Consider the following 27198-nt stretch of genomic DNA (forward strand, 5'->3'; position numbering starts at 1 on the left):
TTTTACACAAAAGTGACCCTTTTTTTCTTCACAAAAGTGACCTTTTTTTTCCCACAAAAACAGAGTATCAAAATCAAAAAGTTATCCTTTTCTTCTACAATTAGCAAGTATTTTCCTCCATTTTCTCTCTCCTTTAATGGCGAAATCAATTATAGTCTGCCCTTACCACCTTCTTCCCAACAATACAATTCAATATAATTATCCTCCATCATAGGAGTATTCACTTTCCTCAAAATTCAACCATTTTTCTTCTACAATTAGCAACTACATACAGTACTTCTCCCTCTACTTTCCTCCATTTTCTCTCTCCTTCAATTCTTCAATGGCGAAATCGATGAAGCATGAGAACAACAACAACCCCTTCGACCTCCTCAACGAAGAACTCCTGTTCATAATCCTCGATCATCTCTCCATTGACGACCACCTCGCTGTTAAATCATTTTCTCTCTCCTCAAAATCATTTTTCTCGGTGATGAAGTTGCCTAGCCTAGCCCGATTTACACTAATTTAGTGTAAACCGGGTGTTATTAAGAGTTTGTGTTCAAAATAATGTGTTCTTTCTTATTTAATGGTAAAGATTTTTTGTCAAGGTTTATACAGTTTTGATTGCATATAGTAATTCTCATGGTATTTGGACTATTAAATATAGCAAGAATAGTCTAATTACATTATAGTTGATTTGCATTATATTATTCTCCATTAATATACAACGTAATGAATTATGTATGAAAGGAATATATAAATACAATACATAAACTCCCAATTTAAAGGCATAATTAGATGATGAATGGCTAGAATTAGACGAAACATATCTTAAAAAACTAGGAGAAGATAAGGATTCCTTTGTTTGGATGCTTCCCTTAATTTGCTTGATATATCATCATAGTGGACCATCTCTTAAGTTTTGTATGAAGTATAAACCCCATCTTTTTCCTCACAAAAAAGGGAAGAATTTTATGACATAAGCAACTAAAAACCTACTCAAGAATAATTGTTATAAATATATGCATTAATAGTATATAGTATACGGTGTACTTTTGTGCCGTGACTTATGATATGAGACCGATCACGAAATATTAAAGGCAATTTCGTCGAATTTTAATTTAATTATATATAGCAAAGAATTGAAAAAGAATAATATTTTTGCCCCACCTCATCCATGTTCATCTCTTTTTGGTTGGTTGGTTGGAAAGGATTGGTAGAGGTTCCTACAATAGCTAGACTTGACTAGGAATTGAGGGTCAGTACGTTTAAAATAAAAGGAAGACAAGATCAAAACTCTCAACTAGTTGAAGCGTTGTACGGGTTGAGCTTGTTTTTGTACGGAGGAGGATTGATTCAAACTTGATTGAGTGAGGTTATTTCGAGGTTGATCTCGATAAGAATAGATTGAACTGAATATACCTTAACCTAATTCATCAAGCCGAGCTGAGCTCAACTCAATTCAAAATGTTACCAAATGATTCAATTCAATTCATAAACTCGTGTTTCAAGCAATGAAATTATGTTATGGGGCAAAATGTTAAGCAATGCCCAATTGTTAGAGACACACCACGAGAACAGCAAGGAGTCTGTATACTTGAATGATATTACAAGGAATAATTTTGTTATTTTAGTTACAGGCTGTACCAAATAATGATATAATTATTGTCATTATATTGAAATTATAGGCCCAAACTGGAAAAAATGGTGAGACAATCTTCATGTTAAACTGTCATATCACAAATACATATCACACACAGAAAATTTACAATATTTTGTTTATTGAGGAACAAATAGAGAAACCCAGTTGCTACCATGAAATGTAAAACGGTATTTTGATATCGATGTTATAAAGACATACATCCGATAAAATTGGAATAATACGAATCAATACAATATATCATCAAAATTGCAATATTCTTCTATTGTTTAGGTCACAAGGGAAAAATAGAAGATAAAAAGGAAATTCTTATAGATGAATATTCTCTTTTTTCTTCGTCCCATAACAGGACCACTACATTAAGTTGCACCATACTGGTAGCAAAGAAAGGGAGAGTACATGGAGGGGATGAGAGGGAGAACACAGACATCTCTCAACCTCTCATTCCCTTTATCTGCAAAATTGTAAAATTTAGTACTCGGTAATATGGTACTTGTTTCTATCATCACGGTATTATGGTTCCTTCTCTATGTACAAAACCTGTCATTACATAACTACAAGAATACTGAAGAACTCTAAAATTACATACCAAATGATTTTTTACAGTGAAGAACCGCCTCATTAATTGAGCTCTCGGAATCACAAGACCGCCTCATGTCACCAGGGAAGGAACCTACACTAGTTCGAGGTGATGCTTGTGGTGAAAATGAACTGCTCTTATTCTTCACCCAGATTCCATCATCAGCTGCTCTAATTTTGGACTTTGATCTGCAGCATCTCAATTTTTCCAATAATGGGAACATAAAGTACAAATATTTTTCAAACATCTTCCTGGACAATAAGCTCCTACACCTTCTCAAGGAAGAACAACGGATCTTACGATCACCTGAAGCAGTGTTTGTGTTCTGAAATTCTGACAAAGGAGAAGCACATGGACTTGAATCACTATATGCTTTGTTCCTTGATGAGTTAACAAGAGGCATGAGGAGGCCATCACAGAAGAGCTCATCGGCATGTACAATGGCAGCCGTAGTTTGCTCCGAGAATGGAAGATTAAAATCAAAATCCTTGTCAAGTTTCTTAAACCTCTTTGAAGCCGGCATGTTTGGGTCCATCTCGATGAAAAAAGATTCATCGGATGAATCCATAGCAGCTCTGAAGGATTCACTGAGGCTTTCAAGGGAAGGTTTTAGGTTTATCAGCCAACTGTAGGAAAAGCTTTCAATAGAAAGAGGTTGGGATGATTCAACAATGGCCATACTGCAAAAAATAACTAAACACAGAAGACAGAATTATACTTGTAATATATATAAGCAGTTGCCTGACCTCTGCATTCTGAAATGCATCTAGGACATATATATATACCCACACCAAACAATGAGAGCATATAATAAATTATGACTGTGTTATGACAAGAGACAACGATATTTAATGATTCGAAAAGGAAAAGGAAAAAGAAACAGAATATAGCAACCCCACATGTACCCACAAAGGCCACAATAGATGTAACCCTCCCAGCATCTCTAGTTTATTGTCACTTTTTCAATTTATATTCAGTTCTGTCACGTTTTCCTAACGAAGTCTACTCCACATGAAATTTAAATGAGTATAGGTGTTTAATACACCTTAAGAAAAAAATATGATGTAAATCTATCTAGGCCTATGTTCTCTTCACCTTTAAAAAAATGTTTAGTACTCGTAGTTGGAGGATCCCCAGTTGATTAACATTTCATTTTATCTCCTCTTACACCTTTATGCATTTATTTTTGTGTCACTTTATTATTTCACTTTTATAATTTAAAAAAATAAAAGAAAAACATTATGTTGTGAGAGGAGATATATTTACATATTCATCTCAAAGATAAACTTGGATTTTCCCCTCATAGTTAAGTTCAATTATTACAATTTTAGTATAGTAAAAATACATTAAGTTAATAAATAAATAAATAAATAAAATAAAATAAGATTGTTCCGCAAAAATGAGTTATAATTAGTAAAAATAATATATATTTAGCAAAAAATAACTTAAGTTCAACAAAAATGATTTAAGTTAGGCAAATAATATAAACTCAGTAGCTATCAAGTGAAGAGAATATGGCCTAAGTTTAGTGAACTTAGTGACTCCAAAGAGCAAATAATTAAGGAAATTATTAAGATAAGTTTGAATTGGTAAAGATCAGTGTTGACAAGTAAAAATCAATTTTAACCAGTAAAAAGATATTAAGTTCAATCACTTGTTTCACTTCAGCAAAAATAAGAAGAGAGCAGGGCCTTAGTATGAAGTAGTAAAAGTCTGAAGAACTTGAATTAGGTTCATGCACCATACAGCCACTTAAAGGTTTTAATTATAGCTTAATCTAGAAAAAGGCATAACAGTGATTAGGGATTATGAGAACAGGTTCATGCATGCTACAAATGATACTTTAAACACTTTTCTCATCCAGAAAAAAAAAATAATAAAGCATTTTATCAAGTCCTATGCTTTTAACTTTTCCTAAAGAGGTACATTCTGTTCCATTTTGAACAAAGAAGTTGATCTTGAGCCACCTGCCTTTGTTTTGTTATAATCATAACTTCAGGTACTCTAATAATATTTTTAATGGAGAGAATAATAGAGCAATTTTAAGAGAATGAGCTCATTATCTTACATTTGTAAAAACCCAACTGCTGCAGCAGAACTTGGAACTTGGAACTTGGACGGCTGCATACAATGTCCTGCAAGTAATGGTGTTTTAGGTAGAATATTTAAAAAGCAATCAAATGTAGGCTTAAAAATGAGCAGTAACCTTTCAAAATATTGAGCAGTAATCGAAATTTGTAGTGTTATCAACTAGATCACAAATTGATGAGGCTAAATTGAAAATGAATGGTCAAATTTTGATAATAATTAGGCCATTACAACAATCAACGTGAACAATATGTTGTAAGAACTAAATAACCCAATTTAGAAAGAAAACAACTAAATAAGTGGTTTAGGTAATCTAGCGGGCACATAAAATCCCTAAGCCATTTCTTATGCTCCCCACATTCTCCTATATTCCTCTAATACAGTTTTTATATTTTTAAGGACAAGATTGCATACTTGAACTTCCTCAGAACCTCACCTTCAATCTATACTAAATCATTGTCGTTAGTGTTGTCCTTGTGTACAGCCAAACACCGCATCCCCCTCCCGAGATAAAAGAAGGTACTAAAGGTCAGTACAAATAAGAGACGCAAAGAAGACATTAACATGAGTTGGCATTTTATCTGCAGGCGAGTCTTTAAAAATGTTTACACTTAACACTGTACAGACATATCTGAAAATGAAAGGCGGAAAATATCAAATACTCTTGGTAATCAGAGCTCAGAATTTCACATCCACAAGGCTGTTCTTCTTAAGATTTGATCCACAAGATAGATTTCCTTACGAGTGTAATCCCTACCCTTATGCTCTCAATTTACAAAGAAAGAAATAAAAGGAATACGTACAAGAGATAAAAGTGGAGCCAAAATATTTAGCTTCTATCTCAAAGCCAACCTAGAACAGCAAAATCAGAAGACAAGGGTCCCATACTTGTCTAGTAAAGAGGAGAACAGTAGCCAAGGTAATTAAGGACCAGAAAGAGAAAGTGATTCAAAATATATACATCTCATGATGCTCTTATATCAATAACATAACATAAAATTTACAGATTTAGAGTACATCAAAACATTCATACAATATCTTAAAAACTACACTTAATGACCTAGATGAAGTCATAGGTTGCAACCTAAATAAGGCCCAGATTAAAGCCATTTCTGCTGGAAAAGAGTTAAAGAAGATAAAGCACCCAGGTAACTTCTTAGTTCTTATCCTAGGTAAGACGGGTGAATTAAAAAGTTTAAGACAGGTAGGGAGCAAGTGAAAGAAAGACAGTAGTAACATGAATACATTTTGAGTTTACCAAGATATATACCTCTCAATAAATTCTCTTCATGGCTGTCAGAAAGGTATGTTTGTCACAAATGATTTTTCATGTCAGTGGTCCTCGATTTTCTTGAAACTCTCATAATAACATCATTTAAACTACTGCAGGCTGCAGCTCATGTTCTGAATATCACATTATTGTTTCTGTCGGCCTGTCGGGACACCATATAAGAAGTCAGCGGATCAACTATAACACTAAGATATTAGTCTGATTGCCACATGCTATTACTCAAATCCGGAACCAGTGTTGGACAGAGTTAAATTTCAAGTGTCAGATGCAGACACTTTTATGGAACTTTTACGTTCTTTTGGTCCAATAAGCATCAAAATTCCGATTTCTTGTAAGACAAATCTTTGAGAGGAAATGAAGACTCCAAGCAACACAACTTAAACAGTAGAATCATCAGATTGGTAGACGCATTCTCGTTAGCCATTACTTTCACAGGAAGCTGTAATAAAAAACAACAGGACAGATATGTGATCAGAAGAGATCCCAGTAAATGCCTGTTTCACTGTAATTTCTTTGACTGTCAAAGAACTTGACACCAATCATGGGTTGAGGAAAAAATTACAACAGACAAATGACATTTTTTTTGGAACTTCAGAACCAAGGACAATGTAACAGAAAAAGTTAGCGACAGGGTATTGTTACAGGACACTTAAATCTAGTATCCACTGCGAGTAATGCAGACTAGCAAAAATTACTTAATTCGTTACATATTTTAGATCAAAGTAACATAAATTAAACAATACTATGATTGGAGCATTAGCTTTCCTGAGAAATACCTCCAAGCCATCTTGCCTAAAAAAAAAAGAAAGGGAAGGAGAGAAAACATGAAAAGTGGATGATTCCCGCAAAATTACAAAAGGCGAGGACTTTGGTCAACTTTCTGAATTGCCTGTACCCAGTCTATCTATAACTCATTGCTTCTGCCTACAGCTTCTATAATCATAATCATATATTTCATATTACATAAGGGGTCTAGTCTGTGGAACAGATTTGCATGGATTTCATCGCAAAACTGCAACATTACAGAAATGTAGATCAAGCTTAATCTACATTGATCTCATACAGCTAGGCCTTTATTTGTAAGGAATGTTAATTTGCTATAGAAGACAAAATAATTGAAATTGGTGAATAAATGCTGATATCTAATTGGTAGCCTGTACATAAGTATGTGAAAGAAATTTGAGACCAAAACATGAAACATAAAAGAATCTTACATTCTTACCTACAACATTATTCTACCACATACAGTTGAAAGGATAGATCAAAATCTTATGCTCTGTTGAATTGATTATTTTCTTGGGAAATTCTCTTTGGTGAACTCCAACTTTTTCATTTTCTAAGTGGTAAACATTCTTAAATTTTATTATCAATGGTAAACCCAAATTATTGTTTACCATTGATAAGTGTTATTTCCTTAACTATAGTTAGTTTTTTATTTTTAAAATTATATTGAAAATATTAAAAAAAAAATAATTTAAAAAAAAAACCAACCCCTCCTCCAACCCACTGCCAGCCCCCTCCCCCAACCCAGCCCCTTGCCGGCGGCCGGAAACCGGCGAACTACCTCCACTAACTCCGGCGACCCCTACCTCCTCCCTCTCCTCTACCTATGACACCTCCACACTCCCCTAAAACCCAAACCCATTTCCCCGACATGAACCAACAACTCCCTCGAAAACCACTTTCCTCCCCACCACCGGTGTCCAGACTCTCAACCCCGCACCGGCGAACCCAAACCGCCCCTCCCCCTACCATCTCCACCCTCTGAAACACCACGTCGAACCCCAAAATTAAAAGCCCCAAAATCGATTTTTAGGGCTTCGATTTTGGGGTTTTAAGGTTTCGCGTGGTATTTTTGGCTGGGCGGCGACGACGTGGGCCTAGGGGAGGGGACTTGGGCTGCCGGCGAAGGGGATTCGGGTCAGGCGTCGGTGGTGGCGAGGAGGCTAGGTGGGTGTTGTGGGGAGGTTGTTGGGCTAAGGTGGCTCATTAGTGGGGGGTTAGAGGTGGTGGTTTGGGAGATGTCGGGATGGGTAAGAGGTTTCGGGTCAGACGTCGTCGGCACCGGGGGTTTGGTAGGGGTGCCGGCCGCCGGGGGAAGGGGTGGTTGATTTTTTTAATTTTAGTATAATTTTAAATTGTTAAAAATAATTAAAAACCTAACTATTGTTAAAAAAAAACCTAACTATAGTTAAATTTTTAATAAAATATAATAATTAATGTCATAGGTAATAAGTATAAAAAGTTAGAGTTTACCAAAGATAATTTTATAAAACTTTGTTTACCACTTAGAAAATGAAAAAGTTGGAGTTTACCAAAGAGAATTTCCCTATTTTCTTTGATTTGTCTCCATTAGTTAATGAGTTCAAGATGGTTCCAAGGATAGTTTAGATCTAAATGGGCTTCACTATATTAAGTTACAAGAGATTTGATGGTCACCCCACATAGCAGTATTATAATTCAATTGGTCTTCGATAAAACAGTACAATGCACATGGTACAACCCATTGGACAAACTAAACAAACGTCTTAAATGACTAAACTAGCATCAATAATGGATACTCAGGTGATAGCCATAAAAGTGCCCACCTAAAACGAGGCATACTATTTATTAAGTCCCACCTTCCAAGCACAAACACAGTGAAAGACTAAACAGGTGAGACAACACCTTACTCATAAAGAGAATACACAATGTGATTGTATGGTACATATGGCACAGACATTGGGCACACAATAGTAATTCAACACTAGTCATGAATGCAATAAAATGCTCCATTAAATGCCATTATCTCTCGGAATCCTATGTTTAGTAGTTTAGTACCCAAAGGTATACCCTAATACTCCATCAAAGATTCAAAGGCATCAATAAAAAATGAGAGTCCAAGAAACTATTTCATTTTCTAGGGTCCCAAACCTATCTAATCTATGTAGATCACCTCAAACTCTAGCCAAGAAATTATAAGAAAAACCAAACCCTTATATCACACATCTATGCCAGCCTGGGAATTGCTCATTTGCAGCTACAATAGCATCATACATTCATACCAAATCTTTAACAGCAAAACCTATGAACAAAACTACATACATATACTATTATCACCACCTCAATTTTCTTTTTCTCTCTCTCTCTCTCACACACACACACACCCACAAGACTAAAGACTAACTTATCAAAACAAAGAAAATAAGAAATTCAATTGATCACCGTCTCATTTAATAGACTTAAAAGGATCAATATTCCTCAACAATAAAGATGGAAGAATAAGGTTACCTTTAAGTTCAAAACACTTCTAAACCGTTCAATGTCGAAATGTATGAGCTTAAAGTGGTGAATTCCAACCTAAATCCACACCCAAACAAGCAGCCCCCCTCCCACACCCTCCTTAATTCGGCCGCAGATAAGAGCTTGTTCAATTTCATGACAATACTACATCAACCATCTCATACTCCTATTTTAAGATCAACAGTTTCTCAATTTAAATGAAAAAAAAGAAGCAACAATTATAGCACTACACCCTAACAAATGACTTATCCTCTCAATTGGAAAAGAAGACAATTGGCAAGAGTGGCAAATCGCACCCCCAATACTCATTGAGTGAATACAATTACAAAACATTTGTACCAAAACAAGCTTTAGAAGAACGTAAACCAATAAAATTGTTGTAATCAATCAGTAATTACAACAAAACAAGTCATCAAGTAAACCCTAAAATGAAAAATTGAAAAGGGGAAACCCTAAATTACTAATTCCATCAAACTATAATCACAAAACTTGAGCAATTTCAATAATGCAAGTCAAATAAGCATGATTAAAACCCAATCGACAACATCGGAGGCTCAATTGTATAGAAACCCTAAATTATAGATCAACTTTTATATAAAAATAAATAAATAATTGATTCGAAGGATTAGAAAAACTCACGATACTCTGAAGACGTTAAGAGGAATGATCGAAGAGATGGATGAATTTGAATCGCCATTGAATTGCAGGTGAGATTGTTATGTTGCAGAAATTTTGGGCGAAAATGTATGAGAAGGGAGATAGACAATAATTCGCGCCAAAAACAGTAATGCGCGGTTGCAAACCATCCTGCACCCGCCGTTGGATATTAAATTCACCAACGAACTCTTCTGTCTAAGTTGTTGGCTTGGATTCTCAAATTTTAGTATACAGAGTTAAAAAGTTTGTTTGTGAATTTGTCTCAATTATTCCGGAACAGAGGGAGTACAAGCTAGCTGAAGAAGTGCTCAAAAGTGTTCGTAAAAGTAGACGACTATACACAACAATAATTATTATTCACTATATATATTTTTTCAGAGCCTTTTTGGTGCAGCAAGCCACACGGTGTGACCTGCTGCCAAATCAGCAAAAATAACATACTCAGACGCGCGCATAACAGGGTTACTGGTTTTGTCAGGGTTACTTATATTTTTTTTTTCGGGGTTACTTGTATTTTTTTTTTCGGGGTTACTTGTATTGATTACTTATCCAGTGGTTACTTGTATTTTTTAGGGGTTACTTGTATGGATTACTTATTTTAGGGGTTACTTATTCAAGGGTTACTTGTATAAGTTAATTCAAGGGTTACTTGTATGAGTTACTTATTTAGTGGTTACTTGTATGAGTTACTTATTCAAGGATTACTTGTAGGCCCCATACTATACCAGTATCACCATACAAGTAACCCCTAGTCAAAACCAATAACACCCTACAAGTAACGCCTGACCAAACTAGTAACACCCTACAAGTAACCCATAACCAAACCAGTAACACCCTACAATGGAGGAGAGAGAAACCATTAATTCAGCCAAAGGAAACAATCAACACAATTCCTTCCAAACTATCATTAGGTCCATCGAAAACAAAATTCAACAAATAAAAAATAAGTAATCCATACAAGTAATCAATACAAGTAACCCCGAAAAAAAAAATACAAGTAACCCTTGAATTAACCCATACAAGTAACCCCTAAAATAAGTAATCCATACAAGTAACCTCTGAAAAAAATACAAGTAATCCCTAAAAAATACAAGTAATCACTGGATAAGTAATCAATACAAGTAACCTCGAAAAAAAAAACAAGTAACCCCTGAAAAATACAAGTAACCCTGACAAAACCAGTAACCCGTTATGCGCGCGTATGAGCCCGTTATTTATACTGATTTGGCAGCAAGCCACACCATGTGGCCAGCCACATACAAAAATTTGTGATATTTTTTTGGTGTACCTCCCGGTTCACCCTATGAACTAATTCGGATTTGAGGATCAGTAGTCGATCAATATTATTTATATTTTAGATTTAAGGATAATTATTATATTTTTTTTTAAAAGCGTACAACTTTCATATAATTTCATAGATACATATACAGTTAAAACTTCCAAATAATTTTATATCAATAAGATATAATTAACATGCGGGATTTTGCTTTGCTACTCGAATGCTACTAGAACATATGTCGATCGGTCAATAAAGGTGATTCAAAGCCGGTGGATTTCATATATTTTTTTTATCCTTAACTTAATGTAGACTGTTGACCTTACATCGTCTATTTAATCCATGTCTTATAATACAAAACATATTCTTGTGATATCATCTATACATCATACCTAATTTAGTTAATTAACCTCAATAATCTAATTAATCCTCCATTGTCATAGTCAGATAGTCTACTATATACTACTTGTATAGTGTAAGAGTATTACGTACGGAGTAATAATCAATATGATTCCACATAATTAATTTATAATTTTTGGTCGTTTTCTCTCTTCTTATAATTAGATTAGATGCGGATAAGACATAAGTATATGATTGAAATACATTTTGTCAACTTATGACCCACACAAACAACCTAACTATGGAAATTTTTCTTACTATAATTGCATGACAATGCATTATTCACCTATAAATCTATATAATAAATAAATAAATAAAGGCTTAGCTACTTCATTTCATATAACTATATAAGTACTTGCGTTCCCACTTCCCATTGCCAAAATGTGAAAAGTATTTTACTCCTTAGTCATTCATGGTTGAGGTAAATGTATACTTCGTGATTTCGTATTACACTTGATTTTTATATATAAAATTAAACTCTCAGAATTAAATTTCTTACTCTGTATTATCTTAGATTTTGAATAATTGAATTCTTTACTATTAAGAAATTTGAGATTTAGCAATTTTATCAATTTTTCAAACCCGGCATAAAAATTGATATTGTGACATTCACAACATGTTGCACCATGATGGACATTAAACAACTACATCATTGTCATCTCACAAACACATAAATAAAAAGATAATTGTGATCATTGTTAATTAAAACTATTACTTCAAATTAATTGAAAGATGAACAAACATGCACTTCACATTCTAAAATGCAGTATACGTAAAAATGTATCAATTATACATTTTAATTAATCGATATTCATTAAAATTAACATTATAGCATATATACAACACATAGAGAGTATATGTATATATAGTTATACACATTTCACTTTGCTTCACTTTTGACATTATTACCAAATTCAAATTATGCGTAGTGTTAGTTTTTTCACGAATTGACATCTAAACCATAGGCTTTAATAACGTTGAATCTTGAACAAATTCACAATCATTACATAGACTTTTTAAGCTTTATTTCTCCTACCATGCAACAATAGTTTTGCATGGGCTGTTAAATAGCCTAAGTGTGAATACACCATTGACAAGAGGCTGAAAACTGTTTGAATTCAAGAAATAATAACCAAGTATAAACCATAAAAGAGACGTGCCTCAATCTTAATTTCAAACACCTATAAATCACCCATAATATATTCATTGAATTTACCTAAAATATTTTGCAAAACTATAGCAACTTCAACACGTGCCATAATCTCAAAGCTCCAAAGTTCAATTTTTAGATTTAGGACCGACCATATCCAGTTTTTAATCTATTTTATTTTATTTTTGAACTTTTTAGGGTTTTAGCTCACCCACTTTGTCCACGTGTCCAAAACCCAATTTCCCTCTTACTCATTTTTTGACAACTATATAAACCAAAGTTTCACAATGAAAATAAGTTCGTCATTTCATATAACAATGGCACCTAATACTAATAAGTTTCATATTTGTTCATATACTAAAACGTTATGTTATATTGCATCAATTTTAGTACTTGGATTTTTTGGTTCAGTGACTAGCCAAATTAGGCCTGGTTCAAACTTGGTAGCTAAGGAAAACAAAGCTTGGATCTCTGAGAATGGAACTTTTGCATTTGGGTTCACTCCTATGTATACAAATGATCAATTGCAGCTTGGTATTTGGTATAATCAAGTTCCTGGAGAAAGAATTTTGGTTTGGTCTGCTAATAGGTAAGCTCCAATCCACCACATTGTACTATTTTTCGCATGTCCAACTTTTTTTACACACTAGTTGTAAATCATATATCATCTACACATCTGTTTATAACTATCGGCATTGTAGAACTATATGAATTTTGGTCATGACTTTCGAGTAAATTGTATTATCGATATAATCAATAGACTCATACTTGTGTCATTTCTCGTACTAAATATGCTTGATATAAGCTTTAGAAACTTTGTGTTACATTTTATAGTTGTTTTTGTAAAATTTTATGTAGAGGAGGATTACACGATTTTAGGATTGATCTGGATTACTTTCCAATGATACACAAGCTAACATAAGTCGTATATATGTATACAAATTTTTTTGTATGTATACATAAGTTTAACATAAGTCGTATATATATATATATATATATATATATATATATATGTATATATATATATATATGTATACAAATATTTTTATACGAGTAGATCCATGATAAAGAGTTTAAGACTAGCTACTTTCCAATGATTATATATACTTGTATTTGTTTATGTCATTTTTTCTCTGTTCCTCTTAAGTATTAAGTGTTATTGGTCAAAGATTGCACCATTAAACAAATTATTTTTACAGTTTTTCTAGATGAGTTCATAAATTTGATGTATTTTAGCCAAAAGAACAATAATTTTGATGAACATACTAACTAGTTAAATAAATTTAGTCAATGAAACATAAATCAAGATTAAAACCTAGATCATTACTTTTTTTTTTCCTTAGTCATTTTACATCATCCTATTGCAGGGGATGATCATCACATGTACATTTTCCCTACTAATATGTCCTGAAACATCCCAATGATTTCCTTCTAGAGACAATTTCGCCACCAAAAACGCGGTGCTGAGCTTCGACAACACCGGAAACCTCGTCCTCCGCGACGGCCGAGCCACCTTATGGTCATCCAACACTTCAAGGGCAGGAGTTGAAGCAGCTGTAATGTCAGAAAGTGGCAACTTTATCCTGTATGATAAACTTCAGGAGCCTGTGTTTCAGACTTTTTCTTATCCTTCTGATACTTTATTACCTGGTCAACCTTTGAATGTATCAATGGAGCTTACATCTTCTAAGAAGTCACCTTCTCATGGAGGTTACTACACTTTAAAAATGCTCCAACAACCAACTTCTCTTAGCTTAGCATTAAGTTATAACTTACCTGATGCACCTGATGACACACTGTCGAATTATTCGTATTGGGCCGGCCCTGATATATCGAATTCCACGGGTGATGTAGTGGCAATGCTAGATGAGAAGGGGAGTTTTGGGGTGGTGTATGGTCCAGGGTCAGCTAATGGTGCAGTGTACGTGTACAAAAATGACCGCGACAGTGATGGATTATTGTACAATAAGTCGTTGACACCGTCTACACGTGCAGTGTCCCTAAGGCGGTTAGTGCTAGAGGTAAACGGGAATTTGAGGTTGTATAGGTGGGATAACGACGTTAATGGGTCACGTCAGTGGGTGTCCGAGTGGGCAGCCGTGACTAGCTCGTGTGACATTGCTGGAATATGTGGGAATGGTGTGTGTGTCCTAGATAGGACTAAGGCGAATTCGTCTTGCTCTTGCTTGCCTGGGACTGTAAGGGTAGGGGAGGATGATGATAGGTGTTTTGAGAACTCTACATTGACCGGGAAATGCAATGGGAAACACGAAAACCTTACTAAAGAGTTCAAGATAATCGCGGTCCAACAAACAAACTATCACTTCTCAGAAGAATCTGTGATAGCTAACTATAGTGACATCCCTACAGTTTCAAAGTGTGGAGATGCTTGCTTGGAAAATTGTGAGTGTGTTGCTTCAGTGTATGGGTTGAATGAGGAAAAGCCTTATTGTTGGGTGTTAAGAAGGTTGGATTACGGAGGATTTCAAGACCCGAGCTCAACTCTTTTTGTTAAGGTCTTAGGGAATGAATCGAATTGGGGTGGATCGTCGAGAAAAGAAGGTGACTCAAGAGGGGATGATAGAAGTGCTCATGAGAAGGCTTTGGTCATTCCCATTGTATTGAGTATGGGGGTGTTAATAGGGTTGTTATGTCTTTTGTTGTACTATAATGTTCATAGGAAGAGATTGTTGACGCGAGCAATGGAGAGCTCGTTGATCTTCTCGGGTGCTCCTATTAGTTTCAGCTACCGAGATTTGCAGCATTGCACTTCTAACTTTTCCCAGCTATTAGGAAGAGGTATGGCTTCAAAACTCTCCTTAATTTGAATTAACCATAAAAACAGAGGAAAAAACAGAGGACTCTGTTTTCCTCTGTTTTGTATTTTATTAACCATTTCTAATGTTATGATGTTAATGATTGGATTAATGTTATAAAGCATTTTTAAGGTTATGATTTTAATGATCGGATTATGATATTATTTGTGACAGGTGGGTTTGGAACTGTATACAAAGGAAGCCTAGGAGATGGGACTTACATTGCAGTGAAGAAGCTTGACAAAATTTTGCCCCATGGAGAGCGCGAATTTATCACTGAAGTCAATACAATTGGCTCTATGCATCACATGAACTTGGTCCGTCTTTGTGGCTATTGCTCCGAGGGTTCACGCAGGTATATAATATTTTGTGACACGACACGCTTATGTGGTACTACTTATACTCTTGAGAAGCTCCTCGTTTATGTAGATAGTTATAGGTTTTTAACGTATGTCGAGTATAATTGAAATCAATCCAAAGCCATATTTGAACTCAATTAGTAAGCACGAATTGCTAGCTCTATTTGTATATTGACTTTGATTGAACTTATGTGGTTATATGTAGGTTGTTGGTTTATGAATTCATGAAAAATGGATCATTGGACAAATGGATCTTTGCTCCAAACTATAATCGAGACAAAGTACTCGATTGGCCTACACGTTATAATGTAGCCTTAGGCACGGCTCAAGGGATAGCTTACTTCCACGAACAATGTAGGAACCGAATAATTCATTGTGACATTAAGCCAGAAAACATCTTATTAGATGAAAACTTCTGCCCTAAAGTTTCAGATTTTGGACTAGCTAAATTGATGGGAAGAGAACACTCACATGTTGTTACCATGGTTCGAGGTACACGAGGATACTTGGCTCCTGAATGGATAAGTAATCGCCCCATAACCGTTAAGGCAGATGTTTATAGCTATGGAATGCTATTATTAGAAATTATTGGAGGGAGGAGGAACCTTGACATGTCTTATGATGCAGAAGATTTCTTTTACCCTGGATGGGCTTTTAAGGTATGCTTTTTAGCACTTCGTCTATATATCTTTGTTCAATATTTGTTTTTACATAGCTACTCAAAGTCGAGTTTGTAAATAACAATCGCTATTTTCAGGAGATGGTAAATGAACAAGCGATCAAAGTCGTGGATAAGCGATTAGGAGTAGCCGTCGATGAGGAAGAAGTTACAAGGGCTCTCAAGATAGCATTTTGGTGTGTGCAAGATGAAGTATCAGTGAGACCTTCAATGGGAGAAGTGGTAAAAATGTTTGAAGGCACAATGGAAGTCAATATGCCTCCAATGCCACAAAACATTTTGGAGTTGATTGAAGAAGGTTTAGATAATGTATACAAAGCTATGAAAAGAGAAAATGATGATCATACAAGTACTTTTACAATTAACACAAACCCGTCATCTCGTGCTACATGTAGTTATTCCACTGTGTCACCTCGATGATAAAAGCCAATTTTGTTGTATTAATTAATTAAGTCAATTTTAGGATTTTTTAAAGTAACATTGTTCCCATAAAATGTAGTACGGAGTAATTGTTAATTTTTCTACAAAATATTTCTTGTTCAATATTTTTTCTCCCACTATGTCGTTACATTAATGAAAGTATTTTTTTTCAACTCCAAGACCGATCTTTAAGAATTTCATCAAAAGAGGAAATGATGATCATATAAGTACCTTTACCATTAACACAAACCCGTCATCTCGAGCTACATGTAGTTATTCCACTGTCTCACCTCGTTAATAAATGCCATTTTTTTTTTTTTTGTATTAATTCATTTTTAGGAATTTTTTTTAATGTAACATTGTTCCTCTATAAAAATGTAGTAATTGTTGGGTTTTCTACAAAATCTTTCGTCTTTGATATATATATTTTTTTACACTATGTCTTTACATCAATGAAAGTATTTTAAACTCCAACCAAACTAATCTTTAAAAATTTAATAAAATAAGTTTATTGAAATTCACATTTCCAAACCACATATATAGTTCATCAAATCTGGAAACTCATGAAGAGAGAGTGAGATATAGCTCAAGTGGTTAAAGTCCAAGGAGATCTCGCGATCAATTTTCATCATCCGCCCCTCGTGAGTTACTCTAGAAACACACACCAAAAAAAAAAAAAAAAAAAAAAAAAAAAAAAAAAATATACAGGGGCAATGTATAAATTGCAAAATTCAATTATTTACATTAAGAATTCGTGGCTTTACAGATTTCAGACACCTTCTCTTGCTCTCTCTCCTGAATATTTCAACTGCAAGATCAGCTGGATTCAAAGTGCATTCAACTTCATCCATTTTAATCTTAATCTATGCTGAAGGTACTATTCTTCCCCAATTTCTTAATTCCCAATTTATAAACCCTAGATCTTCTCTTACGGCAACCTTCAATCTTAATTCCGTGTGAATACTCTCTTAGTTTCCAGTTCAATACATTGTTTAATTTCTGCTGCATCTAGTTTAATTAGGAATTTGAGCGCTGGTTCTTGATTTTGTCATGTTTTGGTTGGATTTTAGGCTCCCATTCGTTATCTGGCGTGCTTATCAATTTCAACAGTGAAGAATTGGATTGAATAAAGTGAAAATTCTGCTTTTTTAGGTTTAATTTTGGGTAAATTTTATTTGGTATACTGAAGAGCAAATTCTGGGATAAGATGAGTTCTATAAGTGAATCAAAGTCACCCCATAAAATGTAGATAGTCTTACCCTAGAATTTTGCTCTGGAACGAAGTTACCGAAGCTTTATCTAGAAAAGTATTGATCATAAGTACTTCTGATTAAGGAATCTGAGTCTTTTGTTGTATTTAGGGTTTCTTTTTTCAAGTTGGGATTCTGCACATTGAGTCTTCAACACCCCATCCTACCCAAAATGGATATTGATATATTGGGTATGATTTACGGCATCGTGTACGAAAAAAGTATTGAACGTTTGATTTAATGAAATAGAATGATAATAATTTTGACTGCTGTGAAGAATTTTTGAGTGTCCTAGTGTTTGATTGTATGTAAAAATCCAAGGGAGGGATGTGTTTAGCTTGGAATTGATGAGGAGCTGGAGTAATTGAGAATGGCAGTGGTCACCTGGGACAAGTGATATTGTGTTCTTTCTTTCAGAAAAGCCAAATTGGTTGTCATACCAGAACAAGCCTTCTCTTTTATGAATACCAATATTTTGTAACTTGTAGCCTTTTGTGTTTCTTGAACATCTTTGTGACCTGAGTTACCCGCTATCAAGTGTCTACTTCCAAGTTCACATTCAAGTGACTTTTGGAGGTAAAGTATTGATGCATTTTGTCCTCTGATATGAATATGTGTTTTAATTCTTTAAAAGTGATAATTTTATTTGGAATCATACTGCCATTTTCTTATGTGCAGTGAGCTGATCGTAATTTACTTTTTGTGTATGTATTTTAGGAGAAGATGGAAAATATGCATTATGCTGAGGAGCTAGTAAGAGAATTTCTTGTATTCAGAGGTTTCACTAGTACACTACAAGCTTTTGAGATGGAACTAAATATGGATGTTGGGAAAGGTTTTCAAGTGGACAAGATACTTGACTTGATTTTCTCAAAATATATACCTAAGTTTGAGCCTGAGAAATTGGTTGGCCTCCTTAGTTTCTTTAAGCAGTGTATTTCTTCCTCCGAGACAGTGTTTTATGCTACACTGTCCAAACTGGAGGCCTCTATTCTCCGCCATTATATAGTACATGCTGTTCGTTCAGGAAGGAATGACAAGGTCAAGGAGTTTTTTGATATGCTGGGTGATGACTTGCAGCAAAAAGGAGATGACTGGACTCCATGGTTTGGTGTGTTATCTTTTTTCATTAAGTTATTCTTAACCAACCTTTTTTTTTTCCAGATATTACCTTGTTCGAATACTGTCTGACCTTTGCTTCATATGCAGCTATGCCCTACCTAAAGAATCCTGCTTTAGATCCTCAGTTTCGCATTTATTTCTCAAAGGAGTGGTTGGATGCTTTGCATCTTTCACTAAGGAATTTTCTGAGCCAGATGTTTAGTGGAACTCATATCCTATGTTTTTTTTTTTCCTATCATTTCATGACTAATACTGTCTTATTAATATGGAAGTGACTAATACTGATGTTAGCTTGATGACTTGTGACTACTGCCTCATTGCCCTGCTCTTACATACAATTTGGCTCAGCTTTGAAACTGTTATTGCTGAGGTATTTGACATGTGGTTGAAACTCGACTCAATGTGAACATTCAGAAAATGAACACACTAAATACACCCCTGTGCCAATTAACTTTTATCCTGGGAACGACCCCTGTTACCTTTTTGTTGACTTCTGGTGCTCTAGATATTTTTATTTTTAAAAAAAAATAAAAAAAAAATTGAAAGAAGATATTTGATTTTTTTTTAACAATGGTCTCAGCAAGTGTATATCATGGAACTGAATATTCTGGATCGAGAAGCTCTGCTCTCTGCCCTCGGCTTGGATTGTTTTTTTTTTTTTTTTTTTTTTTTTTTTATAATTTTTAAAAGAAGAACTCTTATCAATATGTTTGTTCTTTTAATTACCAATTAAAGTATACTTTAGTGACATAAAGGAGTATACTTGGTGTTTCCTTGACCTCTTCACGCATTCCTGCTTTAATGAAGATAAGCACTGAGAAGAACACTATCAACCGTCTCAGAAAAGACATTAAGCAGCTAAATTTGAAGTTATCACAACTTCAGGCTGTCCTGGAAGAAAGGGAGGCTCAACTACATCAGCTTAGACGGTAGTCTATTGCATTATTGCTGTTTTTATACAATTATTATATTTATACCCAATACCTCCAAAACGGAAGCTGTTCCTTAGATTCAAGTTGCTGCTTGTTTGTTGTTTGTTTGTACACTAGGAATTGTAGCTTTCTAGTTTCCTTATATGTTATTAAGTTGTAGCTGAATTACGGACTTAGAGTTCATAAATTACAAAAGGATAAAGTCAGTTCAACCACAGTGAAATTGGCATTCATCTTTATCTGGATATCTGAGTATTGAACAGGAATACTTTGAAATGAATGGTCAAGTGATGTAGACAACGTTTTTTGCCTCACTATACTCCTACTACAATAGAATTGTTAGGAGATGATGATCTCAACTCCCTTGTTATGTAGCTTATGGGCTCTTTCCATAGGTGTTTGTCTCCCTCCCAACACTAAAAAAAGAGAAAAAAAAAATTCTTGACTTTGTTGTTTTTCTCGCACAGTGGTACTGTGTTAATGGGACAAGAAGATAACTCTGTGAAAAGTGCTTCTGTGGTTTCTGAAGAGGCAAGTCTATCCACTACATCTAAAAGTGAGCTTGAAACTGGATTCAAGAGCCATGAAGTGGTTGGATGTTCAGATTTGTCCAACACGACTGCCTACAATGCTGATCATGCCCCAAGTTCTTCTGGAAATCCACCAGTTAGCAGTGATCATAATGGAATCCATGTTTCCAAATATGGAATATATAGTGGTAATATTATCTTATCTTTGGTACCTGATTATATATTCATTGGATTTACATATTGTGCAAAACAATGGTTTTTTTTTTTTTTTTTTTTTGAATGTAAAAGTAAACTAATGAGTTGACCTATAGCAGAATTCTTATTGGAAATTCCTAAAACCCGGTAACACATGGAATTTGGAAAAAAAAAAAAATGTTATTTCTATGGTTGAGCTTATGAGCTCTATATTTTTGTAACAGGAAACTAACTACACAGCAAGCCAATTTAGTTGAGCATTTGATCCTTATATGAAATTGTGAATCGAATAAGGCTTAAAAGTGGCATTTGATTTTTTTTTTTTACTATGCATTACTTCCTCCCCTCCGTTTTACTTTCATCATTTGGATTATCATGCTTATCTATGCATAACTTTGACCGTGAATATATTTGATCATATTTTAGTAAAATTATAAAAAGTTGATATTTTGAAATTATATATTGAGACAAGTTTGAAAAGATCTCATATGACTATAATCTTCCTTATGTATATGTCACAAAATATAGTTAAAAGACACAAAATATAGTTAAAAGACAATGTGTTAATAATTTTAAAGTCCTCCCTCCAAAAAAAAAAAAAAAAAAAAATCCAAATGTTGCAAGTATTAAAGAACGGTGGAAGAATCCTTTTGCATTTGATATTTGGGCCCACACTGTCCCAAGATTAAGATAAAATAATATTCACTGCATAGAGGAATGATTGGCTTACTCATCAAAGTGCATAATAAATTATTAGTTATGAATTATGGAGTCCTGGTGACTATGAAATTGGAGAGAAAGAGAAGTACTAAGTATTAAATTTTTACTACTGCCCTCAAGTTAGAATCTCAGTGAGGAGAGTAGGGAAAAAAGGTCCATTATTTTCTTCCCAAAAAGCAGTGACTTCAAGGCTCTTGATCTTATAGGTAGTTAGTAATATTTGCGTTTGCACCTTTTGGTTTTGTTTTCTGCTTTTATGATTGCTTCCGGATAAACTAGTAGGAGTATGACTTCTAGTTTTTTGAATGGGTAGTAGAGCTTGATGTATTAGTTTCTTCCTCCACCCCCTCCTCCCTAAGCAGGGTTTGTCATATAAATTATATAAGTTTTGATCCCATGTCAAGGATCCTGATACCAATTGCTCCTTGGGTTTTAAAAAAGGGAAAAAATAGCTATCTAGTTAAGGAGTAACGAGATTGTAGATGTTGCCAACTGAGCATCAGTTGCTGACTTTCTGATTTTGTGACATGAAAAAATGCCTTTGTTATTAATCATGTATATTGCATGACTTGCATGTGCTTTTAGGCTATCTAAAGATTTTTCTTGCTGAATTACGTCTTGTTGATTGTGTTATGACAGAAAAGTCGGCTGTGGTCCTAGGTGAGGAAGAATTTTCAGAAGTAAAAGTGCAGTTCCAGGTAGAGCTTCATGTTTAAGTTATTTTTGGGAAATTTGCTATATGATGCACCAACTTTCACATGTCAGCAAACACTGGCACCTACTTCATCAGCTCCAATGAATATTAAGTTTAGTCATGAACTCATGATAATGCAGATAATCAACTATATGTTACTCTTCACTTTTTCGGAGGATGAAGATGCCATCTAACTTTGTTTTTTATTATCTTAATTTCATCATTGTTCTCTTAGCTCATATAAAATTCTGATGGCATTTGTTATAAGGAAACATTTCTGGGGCATACAAGTCCCATAAGTAGGTCCCGCTTTTCAGCATCTGGGGATATTATTGCAAGTGCTTCTACAGATGGGACAGTCAGGTATCTACTGTAGCTGTTCACGTTTAATGTTGAGCTCTTTCTTGCTTTTTGAAGAGAAGGGTGATAATTTTAAATGCATAATGCCAATTTCACTTGATTGTCTGAGCAGAGGTATTTTAAATTGTTTTCAATCTTTTAATGTGGGCTTGCAATATAAAGTTAAATAAGCTGCCTAATGATGTCTGGCTAATTACATGCTTACGTCATTGTATTATTTGGATGGAGCACCCTTCTTTCTTTGAAAGGTGAATTTTTATTTTGGTTCATGGGAAGCAAGATATGTATGGAGATGGGAGAGTATTTACTTGTATTTTTATTTATTTATTTGGTGTTCCTTTAAATAGAAATTAAGGACCATGGTACTTTGGTAGTCACCTTCTTTAAAAGAACAGAGATTGGAGGGGCTTAATATTATATCTTTAATGGGGAACCAGTGAAATTTAATCGATTGTTTTATTATTCTGCTCTCTATGATTCCTGAAGTGGAATACTGACGTTAGGTTTGGTGTGTTGGTGATAAAGGATTTGGACGTATGACTCATCCACGCCAGGATCTAGAAACGCCACCATATATTGTGGAGCGGAAATTCTGTCTCTTGACTGGGATTGTAAGTCTGATCGCTTGGTATGCTGCTTCTCTTCTATCCCTTTTAGGGGTGTGTGGGTGTACATTGCATTACTTTTCTCTAATCGACATTCAATGAAAAGTTTGCTTTCTTCAATTGATATTACCCTTTAATTATATCTCTTTTTGGCTTGACAAAAGCTTCTGATAGGCACTGCTGAGGGAGGCATCAAGGCATGGAATGTGGATGCAAAAAGAGTCGTTTGTGATCTCAGCACTGGTCAAACATTTCGAAGGTTGTTTCTGGACTAAGAACTTTTTTAAGTCCTAGTTGATTCATTGTGCTGATTGCTGTGCCTACATAACAGGGTACTAGATATAAAATGCAGCCCTGTGGAACCCATTTTTGTTTCTGCAGCTGCATCTGAAGGGTATACATCTGCTTTCACTTTTTCCTATTCATTTTTAGTACATGATCCTTATTTAATTTTTTGTTCATCTTTCATTCTAGTTCATTTATGTTCCTTGAAAAGGAGGACAGCTTCTCGTTATAAAACTTTTACTCAGTCAAACTAAGGCATATTGTTCTTTTAGTTTTTGAAAATCAAGGATAGCTATTAAATATGAGCATTATTTTCTTATTTATTTGTCCAAACTCTTTATGGCCGAAAGAATCTAGATTCGGGAATCATAGATTGGTTGTGCTTCTCTATGTTTCTGAACTTTCTGTTCATTTTTTATAACTCGAGGGTGACATGCAATAGTCATTTGTTATTTTCTTTTTCATGAATAGGGATGAAACAACATATGCTAACACCATGGGATATGCTTCACTAACTGTTTGGAACATGAAGACGTGGAAGCCTGTGGTATGTTGTGGTTTTCCAAAAATTATTATTTTAATAATAAAGATCAATCTTTTGATGACATTTTACTCTGTGAAGACAGTCCTTCCGCTTGGTGAAGAGCCCCCAGCGATAACCTCTATGTGCTTCAATCACAATGGAAAGATTTTAGCTGCTGCTGCTGTTGATGGGATGATTCACATGTTTGGTATCCTTACACGTTTGCATGTCTCCTTTGGTGTGGTGATATATGTATATTTTGTTGGTTGCTCTGCATTACATATCAAAGTGAGAGTATCTGGATACTTAGTTTGTAGGATCATATCCTGCCAAGCCCTGCACTATCCATCCCATGGAGATTCAAAATTCTACATCGTGGACCTCTTATCTGTTCTCAAAGTAGAGAGATTGTTTTAATAGCCTTCTTTTTATTACCCCATTATAAAAATTCCAGATGCATGATTATGCTACTCAGGTTCTTGAATGCATGGAAATGTATTGATATTAATTTCAGGCTATACTCATATCTGTAGCCAGATGTCTGAGTATTCTGAGTCCTTGACTAACATAAGACATGTCTGCGGGTCTGCAAATTACTGGATGGCCAGCTCACGATTGTTCCATCAGCTCCATTCTTTTCGGACATGATGAGACAAGTATATTTACTTTGGGATCGGATGGAAAAGTAAGTAGTTTAATCTTTTGTGCAACTTCAGCAATAATTTGGACTGTTGCTGAAAAGGAATCGGATATTTTATGGGTTCAGGTATTTGAATGGAGCTTACAAAATCAAGGTCGAGTTGTCTGGTCAGCAGATTGCAGCAGGTATTAGCATTCCTGTATAAAAAATATTGATGCCACGTGAATTTTTACACCATTTTGGCTAGTTGCATGTATCATTTTGTGTATAGATGCCTTTTTTGACGCAATGACCTATGGCAAGGTGTTTATCATATGACTTCTTCATTCTTTGCTTTTCTTGCCGTGTGCTGCATCATTATAGAACCGGCCTGGATCAAGTTAAGCTGTAGAGGTACCTAATGTATCAATGTTACCTAACATTGTTAAATTAATTTTGCAAATAGACTAAATACTTCAGATTACTACAGCTCCCACTCATGGTGAGGTGGATTTTTGTTCCTTGTCTTAATGTCTTTGCTAATCTGAAACTTGTTTTTTAACTGTTGTTGTATGGATCTTCTTGCCAACTGTATATTTGACTCGTACTATGTGTTGTTATGAAGTACTTGTCTTAAAAATATATATATAGACATCAAGAGATGCTGAAAATGAATTATTAGAATCACAAGTTTTCTCATTCTGTAGGTTCTGCAATCCTGATACCTCGAAACACTGCCGTCATGAAATGGCGCTGGACTGTACTGGAAAGAGACTGCTAGTGACCTCTGATTTAGTACGATCACCAATGTATCAGGTACAGTTCACTTCTGTTGCTGAACTAATACATCAATCTAGTACGTCTATTTCCATAATAAATTCATCAATGTCACTGGCCTAAATTTTTTTCCTTAACTAAGAATGCAAAATCTTTTTTTGATTCTAGACCACATATTACTAAAGAAGTAAAGATGATACTGGGCTGGCATTTTTTTCCTTTACATCTTATAGTTTGTTTTCTGTTTTCTAGGTTGGAAGTCTTGCAAACGGATCAAAAACTCTACCACACAGTGCTGCTGTGACAACTGTCGATTGGCATCTGACCCTACCTATATATCTTACTGGTTCTGGTGATAATTCAGTTCGTGTTACATCCATTTTGTAAGAAATCATATTTATGCCTAATTGGGCAATAGTACAGGTTCTTATCTGTTCTCTAGTTACAGCCTAAAAGGTATGGAATTTGGCTTGGAAAATCTTATTTTTCTTGCTATAACTAGATGCATGTTTGTAGGAACCTTTTTTTTTTTTCTCTTTACTCAGCAAAGATGAATTTCCAGAACTTTTAGTGTACTGTTTTAAAATCTTAAAATCATTCAAGTAGTAAAATTAGAGGGAGACCCAGTCAATTTATCTTCGTGATAAACAAAAATCGTTTATCTAGTGGCATCTTCGTAAATAAATCAACAAAACATCTTAATTAGCATGCCATTTTTGTAAATAAATCAACTTTGTGGGACCCGTATTTAATAAAAGTTGTCGACTTATTTATAGAAATGCCACTAGATATATACGGTATTTTTTTTATTTACTATTTCTTTTTAGAAAAAAAAAACTTTTTTGTTTATCATGAAGATAAACTTGTATTTTCATGAGGGAGACCCACTTTATCACCCATCCACTGTCATTCAACTATGCCTTTTAAACCAGATTTTAATTGTTGCTTTCTCACTAGATACAATCCATGATAGTGTGAGAATGAATTTGTTGTGCTTATGTTTAAAAAGTGGCAGCGATGAAAAATCATTTTAGAAAGATGGGTACTGCAAAGATGCATATATTGAGATAGATACGTGGGAACTTTTTAAGGATAGAATTAGGAATGACATAATTTGGAGGGTAGTTGGAGTTACCGATATTGAGGATAAGGAAGAATCAGTTGTGTTGTTTTGGGCTTTTGAGGTGATGACCGGAAGATACATAATTAATGTAAAGAGTTTAGATCACCGAGATTTTAGAAGAAGCCAACGAAGGCCAAAGATGACTTGGATTGAGGGAGTTCGAGTTGATATAAAGAAATAGGTTTACATAAGCATATAACTACTTCATAGAAGTAAATGGAGGGAGATGATCTTTGTCAATGGCCTGCGTAGATAAAAGCTTCATGTTGCTAACCACATCCTTTTGCATATATTATGACATTGTATATTTAAAAAGTATGTCATTTGTATATTTGTACAACTGTGATTAATATATCCTGATAGAAACTAATGTCCAATGACGCGTTGATTTTATTTTTATTTCCTGTATTTCTTTGGACGAAATATCAAATGTCCACACTTAAATGCTGTTAGAGTGTTGGGCGTGTTAATTTTTTTTTTTTTTTCGTGTCAATGTTAATACTGTATAAACAGATGCTTTGAATTAAATGTCAGTAATGGGGTAGGGGGAAAATCTCATGAAAATGCATTAGTGCAATCTCCACTTCCGGTGTGGATAGACTTAATTAGCCCATGATTAACAATATATAATAGGTATGCAGTTCCGCCCTATTATGACCAAGATTTGAATTAGTCTAAAGGCATTGAAAATCTGACTGGCCAAGACTTGAATTAGTCTAAAGCTATGTCACTTCAGCACCTTCATTTACCTCAAAAATTGTGTCGTGGCGTGTTGTGTTTTGTTTTTGCTATGTCAATTAGATACTTTATTTTTAACTAAAAAC

General features: G+C 34.5%; 3 protein-coding genes across 6 annotated transcripts; 2 read left to right on the forward strand and 1 right to left on the reverse strand.

Annotated features, from left to right (window-relative positions):
• Positions 1-1880: 1880 nt before the first annotated feature.
• On the reverse strand, positions 1881-9728 carry LOC145631571 (putative membrane-associated kinase regulator 6). Of its 2 annotated transcripts, XM_081683679.1 has the most exons (3): positions 9523-9728; positions 5581-5743; positions 1881-4357 (listed from the first exon to the last, which is right to left on the reverse strand). In XM_081683679.1, the coding sequence occupies exon 3, from the start codon at positions 2899-2901 to the stop codon at positions 2224-2226; it is 678 nt and encodes a 225-aa protein (XP_081539805.1). In that variant the 5' UTR covers positions 2902-4357; positions 5581-5743; positions 9523-9728; the 3' UTR covers positions 1881-2223. The 2 variants fall into 2 exon arrangements, with proteins under 2 accessions (XP_081539805.1, XP_081539806.1); XM_081683680.1 differs by lacking the exon at positions 5581-5743.
• A 2954-nt stretch (positions 9729-12682) lies between these two features.
• LOC145631573 (G-type lectin S-receptor-like serine/threonine-protein kinase At5g24080) lies at positions 12683-17305 on the forward strand. The gene is made up of 5 exons (XM_081683684.1): positions 12683-12954; positions 13801-15164; positions 15356-15536; positions 15746-16199; positions 16298-17305. Exons 1-5 carry the CDS (start codon positions 12683-12685, stop codon positions 16637-16639), a joined length of 2613 nt encoding a protein of 870 aa, XP_081539810.1. The 3' UTR covers positions 16640-17305.
• Positions 17306-17395: 90 nt separating this feature from the next.
• On the forward strand, positions 17396-25766 carry LOC145631572 (uncharacterized). 3 transcript variants are annotated; one of them, XM_081683682.1, is made up of 17 exons: positions 17416-17513; positions 17710-18465; positions 18607-19000; positions 19099-19220; positions 19798-19940; positions 20411-20661; positions 22028-22086; positions 22351-22445; positions 22968-23070; positions 23212-23306; positions 23379-23441; positions 23804-23879; positions 23955-24063; positions 24428-24540; positions 24622-24680; positions 25182-25290; positions 25504-25766. In XM_081683682.1, the coding sequence occupies exons 3-17, from the start codon at positions 18613-18615 to the stop codon at positions 25636-25638; spliced, it is 1920 nt and encodes a 639-aa protein (XP_081539808.1). In that variant the 5' UTR covers positions 17416-17513; positions 17710-18465; positions 18607-18612; the 3' UTR covers positions 25639-25766. The 3 variants fall into 3 exon arrangements, with proteins under 3 accessions (XP_081539807.1, XP_081539809.1, XP_081539808.1); XM_081683681.1 differs by lacking the exon at positions 17710-18465 and having other exon boundaries at positions 17396-17513; XM_081683683.1 differs by lacking the exon at positions 17710-18465 and having other exon boundaries at positions 17396-17513; positions 22968-23053; positions 23222-23306.
• The last annotated feature ends 1432 nt before the right edge of the window (positions 25767-27198 follow it).

Source organism: Chenopodium album, chromosome 5 (assembly GCF_948465745.1).
Source record: "Chenopodium album chromosome 5, dcCheAlbu1.1, whole genome shotgun sequence".
NCBI classification, from domain to species: Eukaryota; Viridiplantae; Streptophyta; class Magnoliopsida; order Caryophyllales; family Amaranthaceae; genus Chenopodium; species Chenopodium album.